The 23,278-nt window shown below is 39.5% G+C and overlaps 4 protein-coding genes across 7 annotated transcripts; 1 reads left to right on the plus strand and 3 right to left on the minus strand.

Moving 5' to 3' along the window:
• Positions 1 to 27: 27 nt before the first annotated feature.
• Ssrp (structure specific recognition protein) lies at positions 28 to 3,797 on the minus strand. The gene is made up of 4 exons (XM_083047028.1): positions 3,127 to 3,797; positions 2,307 to 2,804; positions 1,823 to 2,218; positions 28 to 1,701 (listed from the first exon to the last, which is right to left on the minus strand). Exons 1-4 carry the CDS (start codon positions 3,175 to 3,177, stop codon positions 394 to 396), a joined length of 2,253 nt encoding a protein of 750 aa, XP_082903154.1. The 5' UTR covers positions 3,178 to 3,797; the 3' UTR covers positions 28 to 393.
• A 1,170-nt stretch (positions 3,798 to 4,967) lies between these two features.
• On the minus strand, positions 4,968 to 6,635 carry LOC145940676 (uncharacterized). The gene is made up of 4 exons (XM_083046092.1): positions 6,515 to 6,635; positions 6,371 to 6,444; positions 6,058 to 6,163; positions 4,968 to 5,985 (listed from the first exon to the last, which is right to left on the minus strand). The coding sequence occupies exons 2-4, from the start codon at positions 6,376 to 6,378 to the stop codon at positions 5,212 to 5,214; spliced, it is 888 nt and encodes a 295-aa protein (XP_082902218.1). The 5' UTR covers positions 6,379 to 6,444; positions 6,515 to 6,635; the 3' UTR covers positions 4,968 to 5,211.
• On the plus strand, positions 6,525 to 11,083 carry LOC145940672 (bifunctional 3'-phosphoadenosine 5'-phosphosulfate synthase). 3 transcript variants are annotated; one of them, XM_083046085.1, is made up of 7 exons: positions 6,525 to 6,659; positions 8,051 to 8,227; positions 8,778 to 9,416; positions 9,521 to 9,955; positions 10,038 to 10,244; positions 10,339 to 10,621; positions 10,796 to 11,083. In XM_083046085.1, the coding sequence occupies exons 2-7, from the start codon at positions 8,159 to 8,161 to the stop codon at positions 10,915 to 10,917; spliced, it is 1,755 nt and encodes a 584-aa protein (XP_082902211.1). In that variant the 5' UTR covers positions 6,525 to 6,659; positions 8,051 to 8,158; the 3' UTR covers positions 10,918 to 11,083. The 3 variants fall into 3 exon arrangements, with proteins under 3 accessions (XP_082902211.1, XP_082902209.1, XP_082902210.1); XM_083046083.1 differs by lacking the exon at positions 6,525 to 6,659 and adding an exon at positions 7,628 to 7,802; XM_083046084.1 differs by lacking the exon at positions 6,525 to 6,659 and adding an exon at positions 7,628 to 7,802 and having other exon boundaries at positions 10,339 to 10,606.
• Positions 11,084 to 11,097: 14 nt separating this feature from the next.
• Positions 11,098 to 22,888, minus strand: LOC145940670 (protein qui-1). Of its 2 annotated transcripts, XM_083046076.1 has the most exons (16): positions 22,767 to 22,888; positions 19,316 to 20,556; positions 18,197 to 18,276; positions 17,998 to 18,120; positions 17,446 to 17,588; positions 17,203 to 17,363; positions 15,998 to 16,402; positions 15,160 to 15,917; positions 14,545 to 15,078; positions 14,216 to 14,456; positions 13,415 to 14,073; positions 13,000 to 13,306; positions 12,677 to 12,902; positions 11,845 to 12,557; positions 11,366 to 11,632; positions 11,098 to 11,252 (listed from the first exon to the last, which is right to left on the minus strand). In XM_083046076.1, exons 2-16 carry the CDS (start codon positions 19,422 to 19,424, stop codon positions 11,239 to 11,241), a joined length of 4,740 nt encoding a protein of 1,579 aa, XP_082902202.1. In that variant the 5' UTR covers positions 19,425 to 20,556; positions 22,767 to 22,888; the 3' UTR covers positions 11,098 to 11,238. The 2 variants fall into 2 exon arrangements, with proteins under 2 accessions (XP_082902202.1, XP_082902205.1); XM_083046079.1 differs by lacking the exons at positions 17,446 to 17,588; positions 19,316 to 20,556; positions 22,767 to 22,888 and having other exon boundaries at positions 17,203 to 17,427.
• Positions 22,889 to 23,278: the final 390 nt, after the last annotated feature.

The raw sequence follows: 23,278 nt of genomic DNA on the forward strand, positions 1-23,278 counted from the left end.
AAATAAATTAGTTTTGTATATTTAATAATTACTGAATGACACACACATGAAAATAATGACTTTACAAAGTTCTTGTACAGGAGAGGAAAGAATATTTCCTTTCTTATAAATTTTTGCATTAGTGAAAAAAAAACTTGTTTGAAAAATTGATAATTGATCAATTGTTTCAATATTCAAATCTAATTAATATTTTGTCAAAATTAAATGGATACCACGATACCATATATTGTGTATGTAATATTAATCCAGTTAAATGTTCATTTTCTTGTAAGTGTAAAAAAAAAAGTCATTTACTCTCACTTAAAGATTCTCTAACAGTGTAAATCGATAAGTGAACAAGTGATAAACAGTATTTATATCAATAATAATATGTTTAGTACTGGATAATATTTTTTAATCACTATTTTGGGATTCCGCATCGGACGAGGGCGGTGTGCTCTCGATAGGCTCTTCCGCGTCGCTTTCTTCATTGTCTGACCGTTCACGTTTCTCCTTCTTCACTTCCTTTTTTCCAGTATCTTCCGCAGATCGCTTCGCAGTTTTCTTCTTCTTCTCCTTTTCGTCTCCACTTTCATTATCGGAATGCTTCTTTTCGGGCTTCTTGCTCTCGTCGCTACTGCTATCATCATCGCTGATATATTCTTTGCTTTTGAAAGACGAGCCGGTCATTTTGCTAGGCGAATCCTTCTTCGTCTCCTTCTTTGTCTCCTTCTTTTTCTTCTCCGTTTTCTCTTTCGTCTCTTTCGTCTCTTTCGTCTCTTTCGTCTCTTTCGTCTCCTTAGATTTACCGCCTCCACTCGCTTCGTATTCCTTCATCGCTGCCGCGTACTCCTTTTTAGCCTTGGCCGCCTTCGCTTCCCATTCTGACTTATCCTTGAGCTCTCGCCACATTTCGCCTCCTTTTTTCGCGATTTCTGTCAGTTTTATTCCCGGATTGTCCGCCTTAATGCTTTCGCGGATGCTATTGAGCCACAGCATGAACGCTGTCGAAGGTTTCTTCGGTTTATTCGCATCCCTCTCCTTCTTCCGCTTCCTCTGTTTGCGCGGCTTTTCCGATACTGTCTTCGCCGACTTGGATTTCTTCTCCTTCTTCTCTTTCTTCTCCTTCTTATGACTAGCCTCGGACGCGTCCGAGTCGTCGTCGCTATCGGAACTATTGGGATTGCTGTCATATTCCTCGGCAACGTCGCTCACGTCTTGATTCGGATTGAAATCCTCGTCGCTCGAGCCTTCCTCGGAATCTTGATTTGCCTCGCCGTCGCGTTCCTGGGCCTCCGCTTTGACTCGCGCCAAGTAAGCGTCTGGTTCATCCTCCTGATCGCTGTCGCCAAAGTCTTGGTCGTATTTGGGTTTGTCGGTCTTGCCGCGATTCTTGACGCGTAGCTTCTTCGACGTGATGAAATCGAACAATTTACCGTACTCCTCCTTCTCGATGCTGCTAAAAGTGTGAACCACGCCGCTCGTAAGCTCGATCTCGAAGTCGAAAGATCTGGTCGAACCGCCGCCGCGCGCAAAATTCACCGAAGCTATCTCCTCAAAACGAATATGTATCGGCGGTTTGTGCACGTAGATGAAACCACGCTCGAGCGGATACAGATATCCTGCTGCGGCTTTGAAGGAGCAGCCAATCGCTGGTGTCTTCGTATGACCCAAGAAATGTCCAGGTCCGGTTATCTTTCGATTAATGATTACCTTCATCACCTACAACCAAAACAAATAACGTTAGTATATTAAATATTAATTAGTATATTAAAATAAAGATATAAATGTTAGAAAAAAAGTCATGATTTTAATCTCTCTCTCTCTCTCTCGCTTTACCAACCTTGCCAAGTACTTCGTATGTCGGTCCCGTTAATTCCTTAGTGAGTTTGCCTTCGTACTTCTCCTTTAGCTCCTTTTCGGTAAACGGAAGCTCGATAGAGGTCTCTTCTTCCTGGCTGAATAGAAGAACTAGATAATGATATCGCGTTTGACCCTGCTTTATAGGAGGATCCAGGCTCACGACGAAGAACGTTTGCCGACTATCCTTGTGCGGTAGTAGAAAAAGTCTCAGGACAGTTGACATGGGAATTTTATAGTCAAAAGTTTTGCCGTGCAGTTGAAAGAAGGACTGGAAGATTTTGATGTCATAACGACCGCGCGGGGTTAGACAGTGAATCTCCCTAAATATAGCAATTGCATCGCCGCTCACACTGATTACGGATGCTTTATCCATCACCTATGAACGATAGAAGAAATTATTTTTTTTTAATTTCAAGTATGCGAGTGTATTCGTTCATGAAATTGAAATATATATCCTCTCTCACCTGTTGATGGAATGCTTCTACAGGATCTTGATCGGCGCTATCACTAATAGGAATGTGAAATCTCATCTCCATTAAACTGACCGGAGCATCGTCATTCTGGTGGAATTCTAAGGTCACTTCGTTTTTGCCTGTATTACATTGTGACACATCATACAGAGGGATTTCGAAAGCAGTGTGATGGCCCACATCAAAGCTCAGAATAGATCCCGTAAACTTTGCGGTACCCCAATTCCAACCTTTCAAACTCAGTTCTTTTTCCAACATATCTTTCTTGTAATTGACGGAAAAGAACTTGGCAAGCTTTTCTTGATCAGCCTCTTTGAAGCCTTTGAAACGATGCAGAGTGCCATTTTTTAAAAAGATACGCAGACCCCAGGTTCCAATAAATTTTTGATAGTTTACCATCTCCATATCAGAAGCAGAAATCTGTTCTACTTTACCAGTCTTCTGATTCTTAAAGATCAGATGTTGATCGGTCAACTTTAATCTGCCTGGTGTCTGGAAATGATAGAAAATAATTCATCGATTACATAATCATTAAATCAATAAAATAATTTTAATTATTTGTATATTTTAAAGTTTTTTATTTTTAATTATACAGTGTAATAATTACTAAAAAAATAACTCGTATATTCTCAACAAACTTAAAAGACCAAAATTGTAATCAATCACGTTAAATATTAGTGTAATATTATTAGTAGAATAAAAATAGAATAAAAAGTCTTTTCGCTTTTTAATCGAAAACAAATTAAGAATCTAATAATAATAAATCAATTGTATACGCGAATAATTTTGCTTCAAAACAATAAAGAGCTCTTACCATAGCGCCCTTAACCTCGGCAAAGATGTCCGGATATTCCAGAAAATCCATCTTCTTCTTCCTTGCTTTTCTTTTCAAAACAAATTATCCAAATTCTTGTTTAATAATATACCTACAATATTCCAGATCATATATAAACCAATCTGCGATAATAATAAATGTACAGAAATAAGACAGGTGTTGTGCGCCGTTTATCAAACAAGATTGAATAAGATCAGGGTTGCCACCTTAAAGCTGGTGATGAAGAACAAGAAAATTCTTTACGCGTTATGCAAATAAAGTTGGAAAACGATTTTTACATCGCAAATAATAATCGCAATAACCGCGAATTGTTATAAATATATTCCAAATTCGCGTTAATTTTCATTCGAATTATCTTTTCATTAGCAGCTCACTTTAGTAAATTCACTTTTAGTAAATTTTTTAACATCCAATAGAAGAGCTTGCTTTTTAGTAACTTTAACTAGCAATATTTTAGGATCTAAAAACGAAAGTTTTTTATTGGACATCGCACACACGAACTAAAACGACTGTAATAAAATTTGATCGAAACGCACAATCAAATTTATCAAAATGATCAACATTGTTAAATAATAATACGCCATCAGCGCGCTAGCTGTGAGCTGTGACGTGGCGCCGCGACCGTGATCGAGTGACAGGTGACAGTGTGACCTTACCGCGTCACCCCACCATCGCGCCACATTCCATTCTCCGATTCTCGTGGGAGTGGGGAGTGAGGGGTGGGGGGTGGCTAGGGGGGGGGAGTGCGCGCGCCGCGCGCCCACGTGACTCATGGTCACGTGGTTGTGGCGAGAGGGGGGGGTGCGCGCCCACGTGGTCATGGTCACGTGGGCGCGCGCACTCCCCCCCTAGATTTTGTACTATATCGTTAATAGTATAATACAAGATGCGAGTATAGAAACAAAATGCAGTTTTTCAAAATAGGTAAATAGATAACAAAATAGATATAAAATGCTTTACTGATGATATTGAAATGGTAAATAAGTTCAGAACACTGATCAAATATTTCAGGAAGTTTTTAAAAAAAAAATCCTAAAGTTTTGATTAGATTTGAAAGATTTTGAAATATTAGAATGAAATTACACAAATATGTCTCTTTCACTTGATGAAGTGAGTTTCGTGTAAATATGGCAATGCAGAAGTACATGAAAGAGACATATTTGCATAATTTCATTATAATGCGTTTATAGAAGATCTGTTGACATTACACACAATTAGAATGAATTTTATCTGCTTTAGTAGATTAAGCATTTTTTAAAAATATATAAAACTGTGACAATTTTTAATTATTTCAACGAATATATCAAATAATTTCGCATTTAAAATCAAACATTATTTCATAAACATAACTTCACAAAAAAATTTTTTCTCGCATTACAAAAGATCTGTAAGATTGTCTTAACGAGAAGTCTCATCTGTCATGTGATATTATTTGTTATAATAAGATAACGACAATAAGATAAGTAATTGTTAGTTTAAAAATAAAAGAAAAGAAGTGTATATATGTATATTTTAACATTTTACATATCTTTAGAAAAATTAATCCAATCTCTGACCGATAAATATATATAAAAATAAGAAAAATGTTATGCGTTTGTTGAGACTGATGAGACTGAATGAAATTCATATCTTGCACACATACCTATGTATTAATATGTATAATAAAATATTAATTTGTAAAAGATTTAATTGTTTATCTTCTATGTCTTTGTAAATCTCAAGCATTTTATTATAAATACTGAATATACATTTAACAATTTTTCCATCATTTAATGATAGATTTTGTACTATGTCGTTAATATTAATACAAGATGCGAGTATAGAACAAAAATAAAGTTTTTCAAAATAGATAAATAGATAACAAAATAGATATGCTTTATTATGATTTTTGTATTGCATCGAGATGTTTTAATATTGCAAATGATAAAATTGCAAAGTAACTCTTATGTTAACTAATCTAATATAATATAATAACATTTATAGTCTATAGTATATGTCTGTCCTTTTTTCTTACATAATTATTTATTTATTAATAAATAATAAAGTTAACTAAGTTACATATATTTATAAGTCTTCAATGAGTGAATATAACCAATCATTATTTGTGTTTTCAGTACTATAATTTTCTGTATTTATGGCATCTTCTAATATTTCGTTTATATTTAAACTAGCATCTGAGTCATTCAAATTTGTTTCTTCTGCTCCATTCATTTTATCATCCAATTGCACTTTGCTATTTTTCTGCTCGCTTCCTCTTTTACACTGTGTATCTAAATCAATCTCTTTACATAATATATTGTCAAACAATGTATTTTCAGCATTGTCCTTCATAGACTCATCTATTGGCAAATGATTGTGTTTGTACATTTTTTCTTTATCACAGCACTCGTTTGTTTTTGATAAAAATGTAATATCAAGATTAGTTTTCTGGATCTTAGTGATTTTAGGCAATGCTCTGCAAGCACTTGCATTTGCATTATCTTCTGTTGTACTATTCCTTCTTTCTTCAATAAAATTATTACTTTCTAGTTCACTTAGCTCTAATGTCGGCAGAGAGTCTGTACATTTTTTACTTGAATTAATAACTTTACTTTTAACTAATGTTTCAAGTTTATTTTCTGACGAAGGATTGCCTGGACATTCAGCGCTTACACTGTCAGTTGATTCTTTGGATAGCTCTCCAGGAGTTACAGGTGGCGTATAAAGTAACAATTCCATTGACATAGATATGCTTTCCTCAGGGATACCAATCGGAGCAGGTGGCTCTTCATCCCAATTGCAGCTAAGAGCGTCTCTTGCGAAGTATGTCAATTCTTCAAAGCCAATTGGCCAAGGACACTGAAATACAAAGTAAATTGTGAGTACAAGTGTAAAGAGAATACATGAGAATAGAGGAAAATTGATGTTTACAGTTTCAGCCTCGCAAGACCACACCGCTTCATCAAAGTTGACCTGAAACGCCTTGATTTTTCTTTTTAGGCCGTTCCTTATACATAGCGGACAAAACTTCATCATCCTGCAATAGAATCATGGAATTATTAATTAATGTTTTGTGACAAGATTGATGGTGCATGTGTAAACATGTAGGTTACGATAACATGATAAACTTTATGATGGTATAAGACAACATAAATATATATTTTAATTAATTAAACGTGATTAATGTCTCGAGCGTTTTGCAAATTCAATTAAGTAAATCGTACTATTATTCTGTATGACTTACTTGCACATTAAAACGTTCTTCCAAGTAATAAGGTAACCTACAAAATTGCCGGTATCTTGTATCGCAAGCGGTCACTTTAACGAAAATCAAAATTAGGAAAAGATCTTGGAATGACCAAGAGTGCGTTTTACTACATTCACGAACTTTATTCTGTCCGGTGAACAACACGACAAGGATGAAAAATATTTCCACGTGCTTTTTCGTCAAGTGGAATCCTCTGCAAGTGGAAGCCGGCCATTTTTTGTATACCAGCGCCACACGTTGGTGATCATTGGAATTACGTCCTGAGGTAAAACCTCTTTGCAATATATAATCTCCTAATACATACTTCTTCGCAAAATATGTTCTCCGTGTCATCGGTCGACCGAGTTAATAGCAGAATACGATGCAAAGAGGTTTGCGTTAGGAGAGCATATCGTGCGAAGAGGTTTTAAAAAACCCATTAATCCAGCTTAAATTCTCCATCGCTTGACCACTTTTTAGTGCGCGATTTTCCGCCGAATTTTTTATTCCTACGATCAAGATCGCGATAATCGATATCGGAAAATTATTTTATATGATATAAAATGATTAATGAGTTATTTATTTCTACAATTAATATGTAACATATACATATATATATATCGCGATGATAGATTTCGAAACGTAAGTATTTATCACGTACATATATATATATATATATACATATATAATCATTTATTATTTAATTGAAAGAATCGAAGTGTATAAATCCAATTAATTAAGATTTCGTAGCGATCTTTAAGGACAATATAATTATTTTTTTAATCTTAATTAGAGTCACAAGATATATTCCTAAAACTATGATAAAATTATTAATGAATTATTAACTTTTACAATTAATATTTGTAATTAAATATATATTATTGCGATGATATATATATCTCTTTTATTAATGAAAAAAATATAATAAAGATTTCTCTCTTGTATCGAGGACATATATTAGAGTATTCTTGTCAAGGGATTGCAGTTAAAAAAATACCATTTTAGAAGCCTTTTAGAAACCAATAGAAGAAGGCGTATTTAATCGAGAGAGATTTTAAGTTTGTATTTGCACATTTTTAAGTATATAGCTATTTCGACGCGTTCGCGCACTTTACATCACAAACTCCGTATATGTATGTCTTGAGATTTCTGTCACTTGTATAATGAAAGTGACTTTCTTTATACTTTCTCGCTTCTAGCAGCCTGCGTTTCGTACAAGAGATCAGTTTTCTACAGTCCGTCGCGCGTTTCGAAGTGTATCGTGTGTTATCTCTCAATTAAGCTAATTAATTGCCATACAGAAAAAGAGTAATTACAATTCATTAACTATTAAAAACAAAGAAAAATAAATAAAAGAATAAACGAAGCGTCTTAAAAAATGGGAATTTTTGCGCGATCAATTCTGGAAATTTCGGATTCCCCGAAAGAGGTGAAAGAGAGAATGAAATAAAATTATTTATTTATAAATTATAATTATAATTTATTTATTTATTTTACAAATTATAATTTATAAATAAAATATTGTAATAAATTTGATAAATAAAATAAATAAATTATTATAATGAAAAAAATATGATATATAATATGTCTCGACGATATTAATCGTCGAGTAAAGGAAAATAAAAATGAATGCAAATAAAAAATACATAAAAATATATATAACATATTCGATTGCAGGCGCAGGCAACGGCAACTAATGTGTCGTCACAGGTGCATCATGTGTCTAGAGCTAAACGAGGACAAGCAATCGGCTCTGTTCGAGGATTTCGTGGATGTACCATTTGGATGACGGGACTTTCCGGTGCCGGAAAGACTTCTGTTTCTTTCCAGCTTGAAGAATATCTTGTTTCTCAAGTACGTAATTTCACGTACGCGATCGCTTCACCATAAAACAGCTGATAAATTATTAAAAAATTCCAAAGTAGATATAAAAATATACATATAAAAATATCATAATTCTCTTCTCACGCTCGCTTATTGTAGAATTTCCGAAAATCGCTAAAAAAAACTTATACTAGAGCCTTTTATTTTGAAAATCGATATCAATATATTGATGAAAAAAGGTAAAAAATGCAAAAAATTATGTAAAAATTATTAATGATTGATAGAATAAGGGTTTTCTTTCCATTTTCGCATATATTAATATAATATATAGTATAAATATAGCAAATGGTACTACTATATATAATTCTTGACGATGACATTTAGATCGCGCATGATGACCTATTGTATCATCATCTTCTTTTTTGTAATTAACTATATAGATGCTTATTATATCCAGCAGCCTAGAGTTTAGCACCAGGCTTGCTAGATCCATCACCCTTGCTCTTAAAAATTCATTTGACCTCAGGTTCTATATTTTTTGCTATATATTAATCCAATGATTATTTCTCTCAAACAAAAGGGAATTCCCGCGTACAGCTTGGACGGGGACAACATGCGCACCGGTCTGAATCGCAATCTCGGCTTCAGCAAAGAGGATCGCGAGGAAAACGTGCGTCGCGTAGCCGAGGTCGCGAGGCTCTTCGCGGACGCCGGCATCATCACCCTCTGCAGCTTCGTGTCGCCGTTCGCGGCTGATCGGAAAATGGCACGCGAGATTCACAGGAACGCCGATCTACCCTTCTTCGAGATATTCGTCCAGGCGTCCCTCCAGGTGTGCGAGTCCCGCGACGTCAAGGGACTCTACAAAAAGGCTCGCCAGGGTATCATCAAGAGTTTCACCGGGATCGATCAGAATTACGATGTACCCGTCACGCCTGATCTCATCGTCAACACGGAAAACGCCACCGTTCGACAATCCACCGATCTCATCATCGAGTTTCTTCAGCGCAAACACATTATACCAAAGTCGGGCGATCCATTTGAGCAATCTGTCCGGGAACTATTCGTGAAAGAGGACAGATTAGAGGACGTCCGGAAGGAAATGCGAGCTCTTTCAGCCCTGGAGATCCAAGAGATAGATATGCAATGGGTACAAGTTCTCGCTGAAGGATGGGCGGCGCCTTTGAAAGGATTTATGAGAGAGAACGAGTATCTTCAAGTAGGTTCAAGCTTATCCTATTCTATATATAATAGCTCTCTCTATGTCGTTTAAAAAATAAATACACGAATTAAATAACTGGCTTTTTTCTTCTTCTCGTATAGACGCAGCATTTCAACTGTCTGTACGAAAACGGGGTTCAAATCAATCAGTCGATCCCCATTGTTTTTGCCGTAAGCACCGCCGACAAGGAACGCTGCTTCGACGCGAGTGCGCTCGTTCTCAGATACCTAGGTAAGGATGTCGCGATCTTACGCGATCCGGAATTTTATCACCACCGCAAGGAGGAACGTTGCTGTCGGCAATTCGGCACAAATGATCCCAGGCATCCGTATGTCAGAGTAATTCGAGAATCCGGCGACTGGTTGGTCGGCGGTGACCTAGAAGTGATCGAGAAAATCCGGTGGAACGATGGTCTGGATCATTACAGGCTGACACCTAATGAGATCAGGATCAAATGCCAGGAGATTGGCGCCGACGCGGTTTTTGCCTTCCAACTGCGAAATCCGATACACAACGGACATGCGTTGCTGATGCAGGTTGGTGGATGCCTGTAGACACTTCTGTGCGAACGGAAATATTTCGCTTTTGCATAGATATAATCTTGTTACATCTGATCAGGACACTAGAAGACACCTCGTCGAAGAGCGTGGCTTCAAGAAACCTGTTCTTCTCCTGCATCCTTTAGGTGGGTGGACCAAGGACGACGATGTTCCTTTGCCGATCAGAATACAACAGCATCAGGCTGTCCTCGAGGAAGGCATCTTGCACAAGGACACTATTCTCGCTATTTTCCCGAGTCCTATGTGTTACGCCGGTCCTACAGAGGTCAGTACATATTTCGCTTTTATTAATAAGCAATACCTCTGTTATGTCCAGTATCCCTAAAATATACAAGATTTGTTAATGTATTTAATTTCAGGTGCAATGGCATGCCAAAGCTCGCATGATCGCAGGAGCTAATTTCTACATCGTCGGCAGGGATCCCGCTGGCATTCCGCATCCTGATAAATCCGCCACCCTGGATGGCAATCTTTACGACGCCACTCATGGCGCGCGTGTCCTTTCATTGGCGCCGGGCTTGCAGAATCTTGAAATTATTCCTTTCAGGGTAGCCGCTTACGACACCAAAGTGAAGAAGATGTCCTTCTTCGAAGCTGAACGGCAGGAAGACTTTATTTTTATTTCCGGCACCAAAATGCGCGGTATCTATAAATAATATATATATATCTCTTTTTCTCGTTTGAATTATCTTATAATAGCTCAAATAATATTTTTATATTATTTTCATTCACATATTCTTTTTATACATATACATAATAATTCCGCAAGGTTTTACAAAAATATTTATCGTTTCCTTTTTTACGTTTTACGTATAGTTTTGGCAAAAAATGGTGAGGATCCTCCTGAAGGCTTCATGGCGCCGAAAGCATGGAAAATTGTCGCGAAATATTACCAAACTGCACACACATGCAGGCGGGAAGCGAATCAAAATGAATAATTGACATTTTTTTGTATGTATAAGTAGTACTTATAATATAACTGATACTTTTTGACATTGAAAATTTTATTTGAAGTAATAAATATAATAGAACAAAATATTGATCAAAAGTATCAGGTATATATTGGTAAATTATATTACTGGAATTGCAAAGTGCGATAATATATATAAAAACAAGTCTTGTATTTTGTTGCTAGTCTATTATCTCTGGGGATATCTTTATTTATTGCATCGAATGACACGGAAGGACATTTTTTTGTAGCTTAAATATATTCGACAATCAATCGCGAAAGTTGTCGATAGAGAAAGTAGTTCTGCCATTTAATCGGATATATCTGCAACACAATATTCTATCATTCTTAACTTGATCTTTGTATATCTTTGTTTAAAAAGTAAGGTCACAGTTTTTCGTTCGAGTAAACTGAAAAATGTTATATTCGTTGCTCACCTTCCTCTTCGGAATCGGATATTCGGGTAGCCTGGAGCGAACTTTGCTTCGTTAATGTCCGAGCTAGGCCACGTGGTCTTGGCGGCGGCGATTGTTTGTTCCAAAGTGCTTCCAATTGATCGAAATGTTGAGATTGCGCTAAAGCGGCCTGTTCGGGACCTAGACCGGATTGGGAACCGGCTTGGGAACCGGCTAAGCCTGCCTTGCTAATCTCTTCCATGGATGCGCTCACGCTAAAGCGACGTCTCTCAATGTTCGAGACTATATCTAAAAAAACAATGCAAAAAATGTCAGACAAATCAGATTCGTACATTTAAATATTTTACTTTATTTTATATTAGAAGTTTAATTACGTTTAATTATTGAATTTATAATTAATGAGTGTCTCGAGCAATATTAAAATTATATATATATATATATATATATATATATATATATATGTATGTATATATATAAAATATATAAAAATGATTGATAACCTGACGTGAGATGCCCATATTTTCGTTGCCAGGTATAAGTATCTAAGGACACCTCCTTCTTCAGCAATCTCCTAGCAGGTCTCTTTGGTCCCGGGGGTCTCAAGTCTCGCGGTGCCACATACAGCGGCAGCTTGACATATTGCGCGGGAGTGTTGTGCAGACATAGAATAGGCATGCACTTGTGTTCCAATAAATGCACCGCCATCCTGGAACAATCGGTGGACATCTCGACCCCTAAGACCGGGACGTGTAGCATGATGGAACTGAGCGGAGTGCCCTTCTTCGTATCCCAGACGATGAGGCTCTTGTCTTCGCTGCCGGAAGCAGCTAGAGTGCCGTCGCCGGAGAGGCGCACGCAGATCACGTAACCCAGGTGGCCCTTGAGAGTATGCAAGTCGGCCCCGGTGTTGATGTCCCAGACGATCAGGTTGGCGTCCCTGGAGCCGGATACCACGATCGACTTGTCGACTACCGCGACTGCCACGCAGGTCACGTGGTCGGTATGGCCGACCAATACTTGAGAAAGTTTACCGCCGTTCAATTGCCACACCTTTAGGCTCATGTCGCGGGAACCGGTGATCAGGTACTGAGAATCGGGCGTGGCCACCAAACATGTGATATCTTGCGAATGCGACACCTGATGTTTCTCTTCAGGACCGGCACCCAGACTGATTATGCGCACCTGATTATCCCCGGTTCCGCATACCGCGTATCTAAAAGAACAAATTGATTGAATTGAACAAATCTAGATAGAAAAGCAAGATAAATATTATAATATTTCAGCGTAGAGAAACTCATACGACTTATTCATACAAATCTATCTTTGTCTTACCTCATATCGGACGCGACAGCAAAACATCGTCCAGGTCCGCAAACAGACTGGATCAGTGTACCGCTATCTGCTGCCCAGACCCTGATAGCGCCACCTCGATCCGAACTGACCACTCTCCTTCCATCTAGCATAGCGGTGACAGCAGTCACTGGCGCCTGATGTCTGAACGTAGCTACGACAAGTCCTAGTGTCAAACCCCACACGCGCACTGTCTTGTCCTCGGATCCTGAAGAATTTATACATATTTGATTTGATGAATACGATTAATTAACAGCAAAATTTAAGTCATAAAAAAGATATCATCGTTTTATAAAAATACGTACCAGATGCAACAAAGAGTCCTGACGCGGAAAATGCGATGCAAGTGACGCTGGCAATATGCCCCTCCAGCGTGGACAACAATTCATGAGTGTTTAGCTGCCATAAATTAACCAGAGAATCGACACCGCCGGTCACCGCCGTTACGCCATCCCTGGAGATATCCAAGCAGGATATCGGCGCAGTATGAGGTTGTAGGGAATCTTGTTTTCCGGGTTTCTGCGGTTTCGGCGGCGGCTCCTCACCGCGGAAACTCCAATAAGTTACGCGCCCTCCTCCGCCAGTTATCAGAAAATCATCTTTCTCAGTTACCTGTAAAAAATAGAAATGTTAAAGAGATTAAACAAAATAGGAACACATCGAAATTGGCATAAATAAGAAAAAAAGTAATGTATCGCGCGATATTTCGCGTTTAATCACCTTAACCGAGGTGACGCTTGCCGATGGATTAGCGGGTAAGGTTCTGATCAACTTTCCACTATGCATATCGAACACGGATACTCTGCCCTCGGTACCGCCGGCGATAGCTCTTCTACAATCCTTCGCCAAGCAGAGACTTTTAACTGGTCCTTGATGTCCTCTGAGCGTGTGAATTTCCGTGCCTGTTGCCAAAGATCTCAGATAGAGCTTCTGATCTTCGCAAGCGGCTAGAAGAAAAACTGAATCTGCGGATACGTCTAACATGACCACTGGGGAAGGAAGAATAATGCTATTGAGGAGACTGAAGCTTTCCAAAGACCAAAGGCACACAGTTCCGTCGACTGATCCTGAAACCAAGACTTCCCCCGCCGAATCAACCCGAATAGTGGTGACAGGGCCACGATGATGATCAACTTTCATCAGGACCTCGCCAGTGAGCAGGCTGGTGGCGATAATTCTGGAATCTTCACCACCACTCACAATAACTGAATTGTTGAGAGCCGTGGTTAAAGTGAGAACTGGTGCGATGTGCTCGCAAATCCGGCGTTTCATGATTAGATCCTTCATATCCCAGACGATAATGGAAGTGTCCTCGGAGCCAGTTAGCAGATATTGCGATTGATGGGTGATGGCTAGACATGAGATTGGGCTGGAATGTCCTGGAGAAGAAAAGAGAATTATATTAATTAATATTCTTTTATGAAAGATCCTGACGGATACGCCCTTGAAACTCGCAATATAAAATAGAAAACAATATTGCAAATAATCCGTCAATTTATATATTACATGACATTTCTTTACCTTTGAACGTATGAACGAGTTGATTCGACATAACGTGCCATAATTGAGCATCTCCTTGCGGCGGCACAACGACGACGTGTTGACCGGATGGTGCCGCCTCGATCAACTTGACCCCTTGAGGACACGTAATCACTCGGATCTGCAGTGGCAGAGGTGGTTGCAACCATCCGTTCAAGGGCACGAGCAAGGGAGCTGTGTAACCGTCGCACCAAGCCATAGCCGCCATAACCATTCTACTGACCTTGAAGCGGTAGAATAAGCTCTTTCCCATTTTTTGGATCGATAGCATTCTTAATTATTAAAAGATAGATGATAAAAAAAAGACTCACGAGGTCACCGCCGTCCTCGGCGACCGGTCTCAACCAGCAGATGAGCTGAGCGGCGAGCTGAAGCGGATCTCTGGTAAGAATATCGCTAGACTTTCTTATGGCGTAATACACGAGTTCTAGGTCGCGTTCGAGGAGATACCGCCTGGCGTGTTCGAGGACGCATCGGAGATAGCTTACGGAGATCATTTGGACAGCCGCGAGAAGGAAATCGAACGCGCAGACGGCGAGCTTCTTCAGCTTGTCCACATCGGAAGCGCGTAGAAGATGCAGCCACGCTTCTTCAACGTGTCGAAGCGTATACGTGACCTGGGTTTGCGGCGCGCTTTGAAACGGGGTTTCCTTGGCGACCGGCGAGGAAGCTGGATTCTTCGGCGATTTGTCGGAGTTATCGTCGGCTTCTTCGGAGAAGAAGAGACTGGCCAGCTCCGCGTGGTAACCGCGAGAGATATCTTGATTCGAAAGATATCTTCGGAGAGCGACTTCGCGAAATTGACCGCGCCAGGAGAACATCAATCGACCGGTCATCACTCGTACCTAGAATAACAATATTTTATAAAAATATAAAACACAAAAATATATGACAATAATATACTCTACTCGTTACAGATCGCTTACTTTAAGCCACGGAGCGAATGTTCTTCTGACCAGGCACCAAGTCGCAAAATTAAATTGGCCCTGCTCCAGGAGCAGGGGTCCCTCTCCTCCAGTAGGCATGATCAATTCGAGTATCTCCGTCTCCGACAGACCGTACTCGGCGCAAGCGAGGATCGAGGCGACCCGATTAGCCGCGTTACGTCCGACAAGCTCCTCCAAGTGGTCCAGAGCCGCGTCGATGCTTGGAGTCGCGCACACGCGCCCGGATAGATCGATAAGAAGATCAGAACTGCGTAGGCAATCCTTCTGAAGCGGCGTGAGACGCATTCCTTCGGGCGGAAGTGCGGAAGTGGCGATGAAATGGACACCCGCGGGAAGAGCGAGGGGTAACCAGGACAGGGCGGCGACAATGTCGCACTCGAGCGGATGGAAGCGATGAAGGTCGTCGAGAAGGATGATCAATTGGTCCGGAAGCGGATGCTCCTCTATGCGGCGCATGATGAGGCCGAACCAATTGTTGAGATAGAGCGGATCGAAGGAGGCGTCGCGCGGTAGATTACCATCGTTGTCGCCGGCTAGAAAACCAACGTGTTGGCAAAGGATGCGGAGGAGTTCTAAGCTGTAGGCTGATCTGGGTGTCGCGGTGCACAGTCGGACGATGCGAAGCGTCGATGCCGAGAGCCAGTCGGGCGAGTCCTGGTAGACACGCGCGAGGATGGAGGACTTGCCGGAGGACTTGGGTCCGTAGATCAGAATAGGCCCGTGCTTATGCTCCTTGCCTGGAGGTACAAATATATAGATACATATATACAATAATAATAATAAATGTAATCTTGCAAACGTAAATCACACTGTATACCTGCAAGGATAAGCTTCTTCACTCTCTCCACAGCTTCGTCGCTCTCGTCTGCCAACGGTAATTCCCGAAGAAGAGCGAAATGCGCCATACTCTCGGCGTAGACTTCCTGGACCATCTTCTTGCGACTTTTGATCTCCGGATCAGCCTCCACGGATGCGTTCACCAGCTGCTGCAGCCTCTCCAGTATCAGTTCCCGAAGCTTTCCAAGGTACTCGTCGTGGTTGTCGTAGTCGGCATCGATACCGTCGTTACGGTATTCCACGTGTAAATTCAGGACGTTGTCAGGAGGCAGGATGGTCCGAACGCGATCTTTGAGCTTCTCAGCTACTGATGAACATTTCGGCGCGTCGTTACCCGTCCATTCACGAATGACAGCCATTATTCCCAGACCCTGCTGGTCTAGACCTGATAGGAATGCTCCAACGATTATACCGTCGATAAATTATTAGTATTCCTATACATGTATATATATATGTCTTTTATGATGCGTATAAATCTATAGCAATATGAGAGATCTTTGAAATTCGTTTCAATCGTTCGTATTGCATTCGTGTACACGTCAAACATTTAAAAAAAAAAGATTTTTATATGGCCAAAATTTTTTTTGATCGCTAACTATCAATTAATCGCAATAGATTGAATCATTCAAAAGATAAATCTCCCTTTTAACCAACGAGATGGCTAAAAATAGCTCGTTTCGAGCAGCAATTAAATTTCCTGACTGAAAAACGAATTAACGCAACGTTTAAACGAAGCACAAAGTGGCTCAATTTTCAGCTTTCGCGTATAAAAGCCTCTTCTGTTATGACGTACAATGCAGAATAGTCGTCGCGCGCGGAGAGTTTGACGGAGAGTAATTTAAGCAGCGCACTTTATGCTTGACCCAAAAGATCAACATCTCCTATTTTTAGAGAAGAAAGCTCGAATAACGTACAGAATTCTAGCCATTATAGCAGATCGAAGCAATCCTGAAGTATGTCATGCCGGTGTCGCGTGTCACGGTATGAGAGTCTATCAAATATTGACAGCAGTGAGCAGTGATGGTATCCCGATCCGGTGTGTTGCCGTTATTTATTTATCGATCTTGCCAAGATATGACGTGAATGTGACATACATATCGGAATATACCAATCACTCTTATGAACGAGAGAGCGTCTATTCTTATATTTTCAAGATTGCTGATCAAATAAACTATATCTACTCACTTAGGCCGTATTCCAGCTGCCGTTCCACGGTGCTCTTCAAGATATACCTCAGCTCTTGATTGTCCGGACGTTCCAGGATCGCGGATTCCGCGGCGGTCCTTAGCGCTTGCCTTAAGCTCGGCTCTTGATCCTTTTGCCATTCTGGTTGTGCGGTTTGCACGCTGTTCACACGCAACTTGTAATGGCTGAAGAGTAGGTGGGACAAAGGGGAGGACAGGACGACATCTAAACATCAAGCGTTACCTATTAGCATTCAAAACATAAGAGTGCCCGTTGTGCTCGTAATGATCTTTAAGAAGGGCGGAGTGCGCGAGAAGCGTTCGGAAGGTAGTCTCTTTCAATTCCGTCGGTGTCCAACCCACGGTGTAATTTGTTCCCGTCAACAGCTGAAAGGATAACAAATGGACGAGCGGGGTTACTCCTCTGCATCATGTCGAGCATGTATACCGTAATGTATAAAAAAAAGAAAATGCAAGGAGAGAGAATAGGATGACAGATGAGAGATAGAGTTGGGATAGAGCACCATGTCCAAAATTGGAGCATAAGACACCTTTAAGAAATCTTTGATGAGACATCTTTGAGAAGTCTTATGATATGATATCCAAAAGACATATTAAAAATATCTTAAAGATGTCTTATGCACCGATTTTGGAGATGGTGCTGTCTAGGAGATAGGGGCTGATGTTGGGAATGGAAGGATATGCGCATACAATTTCTAATTCTACGCGGTAATGAAAAATAAATGTGACGACCCGTGAGTCCTGCGATCGATAACGACGACCGAATGTTTCTCACCAGGAGGAAGCATCCCCGGGAATGTCGGTGGGACGCGTTTATCTCCTCCAGGAAGCATTCCGCCAGACGTGGATTGGCATCCGGGTTGTCGCCAGTTCCGTATTGCATGTCCACCAGGAGCACCTGGGCAAGTCGAAGGCACTTTCGCGAGCGGTCAACGGACACACGATCGTTAAAATAAATGAATTCGCTTACTGACCTCGATTCCCATATCATCGTAAATTGATTGCAGTTCCGGGCCGACCACCTCCAGCAGCTGTTTGCGCTCTTCCGTAAAGTCTGTAGCCGAACGAATTTAGTTTCACGTTTATTAGAGGGAGGCTTCCTCCTATACCCGGGTAGCTTTTTGCGATTTCGCGTCGCGATTTTACGCAATTAGGGATGGGATCGAGAGTTCGATACAGAGTACTTAAAAATCTGAGTCTAATAATCAAGTTGCATTTTCCAGAATGCTAATAATAAATCTAAATCTCGTATAAGAAATATTATTTCATGTATCATATACTTGCGAAGTGATCGAATCTAGAACGATTATAATCGAATTTTAGATTGAGTATCGCGAAATAGTACTTGTGAGTAATAGTACTTCCTATCGTAAAGAATCGAATCTTTTACAAGTAGTACTCGAACTTTCAAATAAAAATCTATTTATGATACTTGTTACATATCCACTTTCTCATGAAAGATTCGAACGTGCTTGACCCAGATTTAAATGTACTTGAAAGTATGTTATTTTTCACTTTTTTAATCATAACCATGCAAATAAAAATTCAAAAAACCTACTTGTAAGATACTTAATCTCATCGTTAATTTTATCAAGACACTGAATCTTATTTAATATGTGAAGAATGACACAGTATTTATCTAATAGATTTTATATTGAACTCGTATGTTTTTTTTTAATACGTGAGCAAAATTTGTTGAAATTTATATTGAATACCTGAAATAGTACTTATGAGTAACAGTACTTCCCCTATCGTAAAGAATCAAATTTTTTACAAGTAGTACTCGAACCTTCCCACAAAAATTTCTCATAATTAAAAAATTCGAACGTACTTGACCCAGATTCAAATGTATTTGAAAAGATTTTTTTTCGAAATAACCACAGAGAATTCGAATATGTAAACAAATTTAAAAAACCTACTTGTAAGATACTTAATCCCATCGTTAATTGCAATATTATCGAGACACTGAATCTTATTTAATATGCGAAGAATGACAATATTCATCTATCTAATAGATTTTATATTGAACTCGTATGTTTTTTTTTTAAATACATGAGCGAAATTCATTGAAATTTCGAAAATCTTGGACTCACCATCTCTTTCACTGGCGATGAATATCTTGATGAGCCTGGGTGCCGGAAGATGCGCGGGGGGAGAACCGCCTTTGATGACCCCCGCGATCAACTCCACCTCGAGATTCATGATTTGCGTGAGAGTTTTCGCGATTCGAATTAGACGATATTTTCTTTTTTTTATTTAGACCATTACTTATTCCATTTCCCGTAGAGCTTGAGATATACCTTTATATCTTCGATATTCGTGCTACTAATTAACTTGTTATATGCGATGGATCGCTAAATCTCTGATCGTCTTTATGATTTTTCGAGACTTTGATTTCTTAAAGATGTGTTTTTTGTATGTATTGTGCTCTATTGTGTGCATATGTGTGTGTTTTCTTTTTCTTTCAATATATTTTTATATTCTTAATATTCTTAAATATCCACATAAATTCGTATCTCTTCGTACGGACGTTTGAATTTTAATTAAGCTTCTCCGATCCTTTTATCGTCGGATATTTGGACGTGGGGTATTAGTATATTAGCTCAAGAGTACTTAGATATTTATGTACGTATTCTTGGAATTCTTATCACACACCGTTAGATTCTTAAATTCTTCACAACATTGAATCTTCCAATGCGAGGAGAGTGTCTATATATATATTATATATATCTCGAGCATAAATCTTTTAGATTTCTGCGTTCTCTCTGATTTTCTAACAGCTGATTAGTTATCGTATATGTGCAAGGTACTCGTGTATCGATATACTTGTGTGATCGATCCGGCGATCAATTAATTAAACAACATACAATAGTCGATGCTCAACAAATAATAGAGATTGTGACTTTTCGATCTATATAGTTCGTTTATATATTTGTATGTATATATTTTTTTTTTCATATATATTCTATATATTTATATATTAATTCGGTAATTAGAGCTAATCAGCTACGATTGTCTTCGCTTGCGAATGCAATGAGTGTTACATTAATCCTTTAAATGTACGATTAGGCGACACTCTCGATTGCCCTCGCGATAACCATCATCCCATCGATCGATTAAATAACATTAGATCGATGACTTGCGAAAGCGATCTGATCACCTTCCGTAGTGTTAGTTTGTACTTATCCCAAGCGTGCTCATTGGTCATTGCCCAATTAGTTAGTCGAAACAAGGGCCAAGGGTATGACTGGGCTTTATTAAGGAGGAATATCGAGGCCCTGATGGTCGCGGCATCCTCTTTCTTTATCTTCCCATTTTCAGGGGCGAAGACCTTCTGCAACACGAAAGCAGGGAGAAAGAAAGAGAGAGAGTGATGTGATCGGGGATCCCGACTGAAAATTTCCCTTTGTATATATATTGTATATAAAAAAAAAAAAAAAAAAAAAAGAGACGATGTTCCCTCTCGCCCTCATCTCGTCTCCTCTTCCCCCTCCCTCCACCCCCCCAAAGTCGAATCGATCGAGCTTTCTTTCGACGAATTCGCGGGCCTGCGTGTCGCACCTTCACGCACAAAGGATGCGAGTATTTTAAGAGGGTGTTCGTGTATCGATCCTTTTCGACCGACAACAACGGCATGGCACGAAATACACATCCCACGGAACGGAAGAGAGAGAGAGAGAGAGAGCGATACAGAAATGTGACAGCGTTCGACAGCGCACACATACACACGGAACACACGTATACGTCGATAATATAAAATTTACATTTTCGACGTCATCTGTCAAATGCACGCGTCAAACGTGTATCGCGACGTATATGTGTCGTCGGAGCTCTGGGGGTGAACTTTTGACCCGCTCTCAACACGTGGTTCAAACGTCATATGACCTGTCAGATTGGGCTTTTTCGCGAGAAATGGACATTTTAAGCTGGCGATTTTTAATTACGAATTTTAATTACGAGGGGAATATTCAGCCGCGTGAGATAAAATCGTGATGTGAGTAACTTTTGGGACCGATGGAAGACGAAATTGTCATATTTAATCATTTTCAGCGTCATTTTGAAGTTAAAATATATATATATAAGCGAGATTAATCATTAATAATAATAATTAGTAATAATTAATAATATATATATATATATATATATATATATATATAATAATAATAAGTGGTGCACCAATTAAAGTGATATCAGTAAAAATGTACAGCCTATATTTAATAGAAAAAAAAATTCTTGCACGCGACGTTGCGAATTTACATAAGACTTTCGGCGATATTCGAGTATACAGTTTTCTCCTTAAGTATGACTTCCTCAGGATACGTGTTGCATCGAGAAGGCGAGGAACGCGCGCGACGTGTGCAAATATTTGCTCTCCCGCGCACACACACGTACTTACACACATACATACACACACACTCGGTTATGGACATGGCAAACAAAAAAAAAAAACACGTTTTACATCGCAAAGTGTCGAGTACAATTATCGCGTCGTTAGATTAACGGTGCGAATCAGCAACGAGAAACTCGGATGCTGCGTCTTCTCGCCAGAGAGGAGACGAGACAGGAGCTGCAGGAATTTTGAAAAAATAAATTCCACCCTCCTAAAGTGGGAGCTTATTGTATACTGAAATAAACCGGAGAAAGCCGCGCGTAAATTGACATCGCGTTTTATTAGAGAGAAAGGAAAACAAAAAAAGCAAAGGAAAAATACACCCGCGAGTGGCGACGATAAGCAGATAAAAATAGAGAATTTATCATCTCGTAAAGAATTGTTACTAAACATAGGTTCCACATCGGAGCCAACCAATTAACCTTCCACCAACGTAACCCCCATCACGGATTTGTTTATACAAAGTTTATACACCCATCTGATACTTGAACCGTGCTATAGAATTTTTTTATTTTTTTTACTTAGCAAATGCCATCGAGTTTTATAATTTTTTAACTCGTCACACATTTCGCGCTCGATAAATCGTATAATGCAAAAAAAAATATATATATATATATATATATATAAAACATAAGAGTAAATTCGTCCTTTATTATTTTTTAGATCAGTTCGCGCGCGCATATATTTACAATAATTATATCGCCGAATTAATTCGCGAGATTAAAACAAAAAAGAGAGAAAGAGGATATTCCAGCCAAATTAAAAAAAAAAGAAAAAAAATCGACTCATTTCGCGAGATTATTGGCGAACGGAAGTGAAATCGAGAGGAAGAGAGAGAGAGTTCGCATTCCCGAAATACAGATTTATTAAACATAAGACGTCACAACTGTTTGCGAATCCATTCTCCTTCCCTCTCCCTCCCTTCCCACCCTTATTCAGTGGCGTTCTATTTGAATCTCGGCGAAATTTCCATTCTGCGTTCTATCAGCCCTACGCAAGATCGTCCCTTAAACGTCGCCCGCGAGAGAGAAGATGTGCGGAGGAGAGGCGGAAAAATCGCGGTCCTCGCGGTCGATGAGGGACTCGAAAAGAAAGGTGGGTGGGTGAGGGGGAGCAGAGGGTAGGGGAAGGGATCCAGTCAAAACAAGGCTTACCCAGGGGTCGTCGGGAGCGGCTGTTACGACGAAGGCCCTCACCTGCTCACGCGGACGACGGCGGACCACTACTGATAACGCAGTCAAACGGCCGACGCCTCGCGGAGCGCTGAACGCCAGGCGCCGACGCCGACCCGCCGACCTCGACGCCGATATCGGCGCGGGCTGGAATAGGAGGGGGTTCTACGATATATATATATATATATATATGTGTGTATAATATAATAAAAATATGATATATATCAAATTTATCGCTTGGGGATATAAATAACATCGATATATTATCGATGTATTATCTATATCCTGTAAGCGATACAAATTTGCATTATTAATTGTGATAGCGAGTAGCTTCTCATATCTATACGCATGCTATATTTTCCTACAAAACGAAACGAAAATAATAATATTTATGTTAGAATAAACTTAGGATATATATATAAACGATATATACATATATATCTATTATATATATGTATAAATAATAGATATATATGTATAATATAATAAAAATA

Source organism: Prenolepis imparis, unplaced genomic scaffold (genome assembly GCF_030444845.1).
Source record: "Prenolepis imparis isolate NDT839.2.m4 unplaced genomic scaffold, iyPreImpa1.0 SCAF_9, whole genome shotgun sequence".
Lineage (NCBI taxonomy): Eukaryota > Metazoa > Arthropoda > Insecta > Hymenoptera > Formicidae > Prenolepis > Prenolepis imparis.

Excerpts from the sequence above, each read along its gene's own strand:
- LOC145940676 (XM_083046092.1), bottom strand. Across the intron at positions 5,986-6,057 it reads GGTCTTGCGAGGCTGAAACT|TGTCCTTGGCCAATTGGCTT; the intron begins GTAAACATCAAT and ends TTTGTATTTCAG.
- LOC145940672 (XM_083046083.1), top strand. The coding sequence starts at position 7,752 with ATGGGAATTTTTGCGCGATCAATTCTGGAAATTTCGGATTCCCCGAAA. Across the intron at positions 10,245-10,338 it reads GTTACGCCGGTCCTACAGAG|GTGCAATGGCATGCCAAAGC; the intron begins GTCAGTACATAT and ends ATTTAATTTCAG. Across the intron at positions 10,622-10,795 it reads TTCCGGCACCAAAATGCGCG|TTTTGGCAAAAAATGGTGAG; the intron begins GTATCTATAAAT and ends TTTTACGTATAG.
- LOC145940670 (XM_083046076.1), bottom strand. The coding sequence starts at position 19,424 with ATGAATCTCGAGGTGGAGTTGATCGCGGGGGTCATCAAAGGCGGTTCT. Across the intron at positions 16,403-17,202 it reads GCAGCTGGAATACGGCCTAA|GTCTAGACCAGCAGGGTCTG; the intron begins GTGAGTAGATAT and ends CATTCCTATCAG. Across the intron at positions 13,307-13,414 it reads CAAGCGTCACCTCGGTTAAG|GTAACTGAGAAAGATGATTT; the intron begins GTGATTAAACGC and ends TATTTTTTACAG.
- Ssrp (XM_083047028.1), bottom strand. The coding sequence starts at position 3,177 with ATGGATTTTCTGGAATATCCGGACATCTTTGCCGAGGTTAAGGGCGCT. Across the intron at positions 2,805-3,126 it reads CCGAGGTTAAGGGCGCTATG|ACACCAGGCAGATTAAAGTT; the intron begins GTAAGAGCTCTT and ends TATCATTTCCAG. Across the intron at positions 2,219-2,306 it reads TAGAAGCATTCCATCAACAG|GTGATGGATAAAGCATCCGT; the intron begins GTGAGAGAGGAT and ends TATCGTTCATAG.